The sequence below is a fragment of the Ruditapes philippinarum genome, unplaced genomic scaffold, assembly GCF_026571515.1.
Source record: "Ruditapes philippinarum isolate M1 unplaced genomic scaffold, ASM2657151v2 ctg2029_1_1_1_1, whole genome shotgun sequence".
In the NCBI taxonomy this organism is placed as follows: Eukaryota; Metazoa; Mollusca; class Bivalvia; order Venerida; family Veneridae; genus Ruditapes; species Ruditapes philippinarum.
This window is the reverse complement of record NW_026858215.1, coordinates 11,263-18,833: the sequence shown is the minus strand read 5'-3', so window position 1 is coordinate 18,833 and position 7,571 is coordinate 11,263. Positions and strand designations below refer to the sequence as shown.

The 7,571-nt window shown below is 32.1% G+C and overlaps 1 protein-coding gene across 1 annotated transcript; it reads right to left on the bottom strand.

The window, feature by feature from the left end:
- Positions 1 to 1,120: 1,120 nt before the first annotated feature.
- LOC132752505 (trichohyalin-like) lies at positions 1,121 to 5,031 on the bottom strand. Its single transcript, XM_060742833.1, has 2 exons — positions 3,395 to 5,031; positions 1,121 to 1,127 (listed from the first exon to the last, which is right to left on the bottom strand). The coding sequence occupies exons 1-2, from the start codon at positions 5,029 to 5,031 to the stop codon at positions 1,121 to 1,123; spliced, it is 1,644 nt and encodes a 547-aa protein (XP_060598816.1).
- Positions 5,032 to 7,571: the final 2,540 nt, after the last annotated feature.

The following is a 7,571-nucleotide window of genomic DNA, read 5'->3' as shown; positions in this document are numbered from 1 at the left end:
TTCAGAATAATGTCTGCTTGTTGTTTCCGCTCTGCTTCTATCAAGAGTCCACCATTGCGGAGTTTCTTGACAGATTAAGGCGTTCCAATTAAAGCTCTATAATGAATGGGCTTAGTTCAGTGAGTGATTTGGAGCTGTTGATTTGATTATCAGAAAACGGGGAAAACTTCCATCAATTAATATGTTACAATTTGAATCTTGGGTATCCACGATAAAAGTATTAAAATTCGTCCCCCGGGTTCCCTAGCCAACTTATGTCAATGTCCGCCATTTAAGTTACCATTACCAAAAAATCAAACAGCTTCACAAAGTAAACAGTCTACCTCTGTGCAGACTCAGTCACCATCAAAGTCTTCTCCAAAGAAGCAAACTGCAAACAATCAAATAGCATCTTCTGAGAAAGTGTATCAAAAACAATCGCCTAAAGAGCGAATTGTCATCACAGATCGGGTGAAAAAAGCAATGCGGAACCCGATCAACACAGAGAATCGGTTCGACCTACTTCCCGACACCGAATTGATGGAGGATGAGGCTTTATACCTCTCCCCTCCTCGAACTCCGAATACAAGAAGTCCAATAAAGTTACCTACTTAATATAAATATTTTTAATATGGATTATAGAAGTCATTCTATCCTACAATGGAATTGCCGAGGTCTTAAGTCAAATTATAATGATCTACTTTTACTATTATCAAAATTCTCTCCAAATGTATTATGTCTATTATGTCTTGGAAGTTTGCACTTGACAGTACCGTCCATGAACAAGCTTATTCAAACCGACCCTGCAACATTTTCATTTGTGCCGTGTTGGACTTTCTTTGGGGATTCTTATTTCTCTCTATTTCAGGAGACTATGTTATCTCCTAAAGATAATATCTCTATAAAAGATTATATACTTTATAATTATATGCACTAGTAACGCCAGAACATCAGGTGGTACAAGCATTGCTGTCGCAAATTGCATTCCTCAAAAAGAATTACAACTTAATGTCATAGGGTTGAATTATCTGATAAATGCATTATACACGTAATTAAATGATATATACACACCTACACTATTTATAAAAGTACCTTATCTACATGATTATATACACGTATCTACATTAAGATCAATCATACACTAATAACTATAATATAAAACATTCATAATTACATAATAATAAAGTATAATTTGAACACCAAACTAAAGTAGATAGTTTATAATGTAGTGGTAGCTTATAGTAAGTGTAGTCAGACCTCCTTATACTTTCGTTCTTTACTGTATTTATTTCGATTAACCTCCTCTCTATCAATAACAAATCAATAACCAATCACTATCGAGTAATCGATATCCGCCATATTTTGAAAACAAATGTAAACAGCCATTTATGCTTTAAAAACTATTATCATCCTTTTTGTAGTTATTTATTGATATATCTACAGGTAAACGTTTGTATTTAATGCCTTATATGTAATTGTGTATTGTATTTCAATTGATCTGAATTTGTATTGTTAATTGTTTGTATTTTCCGTGTCTTATTATTGTTTATGTATGTCATTACAGGAGCGCGTATTTACCATGTAAATATAATAGAATCTGTCGAACCAACCCAGTGCGTTCGTTATCATTACCCATTGAGTAGGCCGGCGACAGTGGCGCCCAACGTTTGGTTCTGGTCCTGGATGATTGGTAAAGCAGCAAACAGATGATTTGACGTGGATCTTCCCAGCATCGTTGGCTTAGACATAAACAGACACCATCAAGAAAACGTACTGCAGTACCGTGAGTGGTTAAGTTTAAAAAAAAAAAACAAACAAACTATAAGGCCTTATTAAATTTTGAATCGATTTACTAGTAATATTCAACTGCGCAGTCCCTAATTCATTTCTGATAGAGGATCAACAAGTGGAACTTTGCATCCAAAGTTGTGTGCGACTCCCAGTCTCAACCGGAAGTTAACTATTATAAACTTTCAGTGTGTTTATCTGTGTGCTTATTTGATATTTACACATAAAATATCTGTTTTTCTTTAATTTCAGATTGTTTTAAACATAAGTATTGTGTATTATTTTTGTGAATGGTAAAATTGTAGGTTTTGTAAATTATTTTTGTGTGTCAAGGTACCTACTATATCATTTTTATCTGTCCGTATTTCTTTCCCACCCTTTATACCGTCCAATTTTCAACTTCAATTTCTTTGAATCTTTTCTAGGCCTTTTCAGGATAGCATAGTACAGAAAAGGGTAGTTGTAAGTTTTTTAAGTAAGGACAGAAACATAAAAATTTAAACAAAGGTGTTCATTCAGTGAATATTTGATTAAATGTTCATTGAATTCTTATAACAGTGATATATTTATTAATGTAATTATATCATTTTTGGCAGATTTTTCAGGTAGTTATAGAAATAAGTACCTGCAAATATTTACATAGATCTATATAATTCAAGTGTAATTTATACACCTTGATCCGCCCTCGTATTTATCGATACTTTCACGCGTCAATTCACAGGCCTGCACGGTATTTTGCACCGCTATCACAAAATTACGCTATCGATATTGTAAAGTCTTGATAGCGCAGTTGGATAGACCGCTGCGAAAACGTACTTTGAAGCGCGCCAGACCCAGTTCAAAACCAGCTCCAGACACATTTTTTTTAAAATATTTTTTTTTTCTCATTAGTTCTCACAAAACATGCAAATTTAATATCATTTTCATAAAACAAATAATAAATATATCAAATAAAATAATATATTAAATTCATATTATATATAAGAATATCATCAAATAAATTCATTTGTAAATTACATATACATTTGAATACACATAAAATAAAAGAACATACAAATAAATAAATAAATAAAACAAAACTAAACAACAAAACATATCAACTCAATATGTAAAGTGAAAGGAATTGCACAAATCAGTGAAAGAGAAACTTTGAAAATTAAAGACAAATGAAATGGTGAAAATCTGAAGTGAACATTTATGAATGAAAAAGAAGAGCAAATGAATCACATATAAATTAATATTACATCATTAAAGTGAAGATCCTGATATTGTGGGATGAAATGAAATCTGTATGATTAATTGGAAATATAAATACAAAAGAAGAGATGATAAATGTTGAAATTTGAACATATTGATACACATGTTGTGAAAAGAATGATATACATATTGTGAAGTTGACACTGTGAACAGATTAATCTACAGATTGTGAAGTTGAAATTGTGAACAAATTGAAATACATATTGTGAGGTTGAAATTGTGAAGAGATTGATGTACAGTTTGTGAAGCTAAAATGATGAAAATATTGATACAAAATGTTGAATAGATGAAATTGTGAAGCTGAATTGTTGAAAATATTGATATACAAATTGTGAACTTTCCTCTAAAGTAATTCCCTCTATATGTATACTGTTCGTTTCTATATGGCGTGTTGTACTCTGGTTGTTTTACCTCTTTTCTTTCTTGTTTTAAGTGCTCTAACTCTTTCTCTAGTTTATTCATCTTCTCCATTAATTGTTGCATCATCATCATCTGTTTGTCAAATGGCGTTCCCGTTTTCATCTGTTGTATTTGTATCAGGGTTTCCTTCTCAACTTGACTCTTTGTATCTTTTCCCTCTTTTATATTTGTATTATCAGGTGTCCTTTGGACTTTATATTCGTTTGATGAGCGTTTAAGTTCTTCTTCTTCAATTCTTGTTTTCTTTCTGAGTTGTTCAAAGTTCGCTGATGATTCAAATGTAACCCTTGTATTGTTTCTTAACTTTTCACTTCTAAGTCCTTTCCAAAATCTTTGTTTCAATAAACTATTTTTCTTTGTATTTGAAATTTCACCACTTTCAATAGCCAGTTGCATAATTGACTCAAGACGTAGTGCCCAATCTGAAGAACTTTCTTTTTCCTCCTGTTTTGAATTAAACAAGTCTTGCATAATTGAATCTTCTGTCTGAGTTGTTCCGTATATATCTTCTAATTTTTCTAGTATTTCATAAGAGTTTGCCATTGGGTCTATGGTGAGAAGAACTTTACGTGTTTGTCCTTTTAACGAATTTCTCATTGTCTGTGCAATTAAACTTTCAGGATACATTCCACTTTTGATGATACACTCAACTTCAACTTTCCAGACTTTGAAATCAGTTCCATCGAATGGAGGTACTTTAGGTTTTCCAAATCTAGACGAAATTCTGTCTTCACTTCGATCTCTTAGTATTGGGGTGTTTGAACCAATCTCACTACCTCTTTCGTATTTCATGTTTCTAAATTCTTGTCTATTACTTAGATAATTGTCCATGTCTCCATGTTTCTCTGTATCTCGTATACCTCTATTTCCCTCATAATATCTATCTGTATCTCCTTCATCTCTATTTCTCTCATATTGTCTGTATGTACTATAAGTATCTCTTTTTCTCTCACATTGTCTCTCTGAGTCTCTTATGTCGTCATGATAAGCACTCTCATTTTGGAATCTATTATAATATATGTCTCTGTCATCAATATCATTTCCATATGTAACTTTGTCACTTTGAATATCTCTGTCTACATAAATCAATCTTCGGGTTAGTGATTCCTCCTGATTTTTCAACAATAACAACCTTTCAGCACGCAGCCTTTCAAGTTCTTTCTTTTTCTCAATTTCTCTTTGTAATCTTTCTCTTTCTAATCTTCTTTTATCAAGTTCATATTCTGTCACTTTCAAATTTTGTATTCTTTGCCTCACTTTCTCTTCTTCCTCTTCATTTCTTTTACGTTCCAAATCTATTTGTCTATTTTGTTCTTGTAATTGTTTCATAAGAAAATATTCTCTATCTAAGTCTAGTTGAACGCTATTTTCTTCTCTTTTGTATTTCCCGCCAAATCTATGTTCATCACGACCACGTTCAATGTTTTTGCTGTTCTCGTCACTAGTTTTGACTTTTGGTCGACACGATAGATATTTTTTTTCTTTTTGATCGAAACCCGAATTTTGGAGTGGTTTTCGTCTTGGAACAACTTTCCCGTTTGTTTTAAAATTTTGTCTTTTTTTTGTCGAAAGTTTCCCAATTTTCATTCAAATTTTCTCATTTTTCAGTGATATTCTAGGGAATCTTCATCAAGGGACGTCTTCACTTTCAAATTTTGGGAAGGAGTTTTTAAAATTTAAAACATTTTTCTCTTTTTTTTCCCGTCTTTTTCCCCTTCTCCATTTTCCCCCATTTTTTTCTATCTTTTTTTTCCTTTTTTTCTTATCTCCCCTTTCCAAATTTTTCTTTTTCTCTATTCTTCTTATCCCCTTTTTCTCTTCTTCATTTCCGCCATTTCCCCTTTCTTTTTTTTTTTATTTCTCTATTTTCCTTTCCCTTTAAATTTTTTTTTCCCCTTTTTGCATTTCTTTTATTTTTTCTTATTCCCCTATCAGATTTTGAGATCCATTTTACACAAACCCCCTTAAATTTTTGGGTATAAAATCGTTTTGTTCCCAAATATTTTCCCAACCCTTTCCCCATAAAAAACCCCTTTTTTTAAATTATTTTTTTCCCAAATTTCCTAACGTTGCATGAAAACTCTTATTTCAGTAACAAATCCATCACCTTTATTTTCATGTTTTGAAAGACAATGTTTGCTTTCCTATACAATGTATTGAAACATTCGATGTATTCACTTTTTCAGGCTTTAATTGTAATATCAAAAGTGAAACTCAATTTTATTCAGATAATCCTCTTAAACACTTTTAGTCAATAAGTTTATCTCAAAAATTCAACACATTTTCTTGAAGTATTTCTCTATCACATAAAGAATTCCAATCCAATTCCATATAACAGTTTCCATTCGAACACCAATAGTGACTCTAAACCTAAAAGTTGAATTTTAAACGAATTGAATGCTTCCATCGCAGGACAGGATGTAAGCAATACAAGTGAAAAATGTCCTACAAATGAAACTTTGAAACAGACTTGTTGGATCATCGAATGAAACCGTCAATTCGAATTTGATAATTTAGAAAACAAATGCACTTATTGACAGCGGATCTATGGTAAGCTCTATCTCTGAAAATTTCTACAACAACATGAAAAATGAAACCAAAACTTCATAGCTTAGATGAATTTGAACTGGAAGTCCAAAAACAGCCAACGGGACATTAGTACCATACATTGGTTATATTGAAGCAACTATAGAATGCAAAAAACTTTGAGCATGATGCAACTAACAACTTTGTTTTTAGTGGTACCTACTACCGAATATCATCCACAGTATTCCAGTGTTGATTAGGAACAAATATCATCCGTGAAATAAAGCAAAAGCATGGGAAAGATGAACATATACCTGATGAATGGAAAAACTGCATTTATTTCTTTTGAATCAGCTTCAGTAGGGACAGTAACTTCTACTCAGTCAATAACACTTCAGCCGATGGAAAACAAGAATCATAAGTGGTCTTGTACGTAAAAAGTAGAAACGTAAATAGCAGCAGTTACAGAACCAGCTGAAGATAGCTATCATCAGAAACCATTAATTTGTCCTAGAGTGTTGTCGAATTGACGAATGCTGGAAAAACTGCGCGAATACCTGTTGAAAATTTGTAATCTTTCAACAAAAGTTATGCGAATTCCTAAAAAATCAGAAATATGTCAAACTAAACGAAGTTAGAGTACTACGGAACGTAGATATTGGCAACAGTTCAAGTGACTCTGAAAAAGGAAACGGGAAATCAACAAAAACTAATAAAAATGTTAGAGTGCATCAAATCAACCAGTCTGTTACCTGAAAAGAAAAACACATACTCACCTGACAACTTGAAATCTAATGGGAAACCCAATCTTTTTGAGATGATCGGATCCTTCTTTTTGGGTGGATTAAAACCCTGAAAGGGAAAAACAGACAAACGGATAAAAACCTAAAAAAAATATATTTTCCAAGTTTTCCCAAATCTTATCGAACATCGTTGTCCCCTGAAAAAAAAATAAAAAATTTTTATAGAAAATTTAATTTTAAAAAAGGTTTTTGGGCCCGGTTGTTTCAAATTTTTGCTTTTCCCTTTGGGAAACAAAAAAAAAGAGTATAAAATCTTTTCAAAAAAAAGGGGAACCCTTTTTTTCCAAAAGAAAAAGCATGATCTTGCCCATATTTCTCATTTAAGGGAATTTTACTTTTAATTTTACAGAAAACCTCCTTTCAAAGAACCAAAAGAAAAATACCTCTTGCTGTTTAAAATTAAATTTTTTAAAAAAACCCCTTTCAAAAAATTGCTAAATTTTTGGGGAAATTACGAGAAAAAAAACCCCTTGGTGTAAATTTTGTTTTTTAAAAGTGGGGAAAAAAAAAATGGAAAAATTAAGATTTTTGCTTTGTTTGGGAAAACTAAACTCAGAAAAAAAAAGAGGGTTTTTCCCTACCCCAAAAAATAGATGCCCCACTTTCCCCTTTTTTGTCAGGATCTCCCCTATTTTTCTTTTTTGGCCTTTTTCTGGATTTTGGCAAGTTTGAAAGGGAATAAAAGTGATAAAGATCAATTTTTGGGGAGTGGAAATTTTTCAAAAGAAATCGTTCCTTTTCGGTTTTTGCAACCCCCCGGTTCCCTTAAACCCAAATTTAAAGGAGAGATCCCATGGG

Coding starts and splice junctions, on each gene's coding strand:
- LOC132752505 (XM_060742833.1), bottom strand. CDS start 5,031: ATGAAAATTGGGAAACTTTCGACAAAAAAAAGACAAAATTTTAAAACA.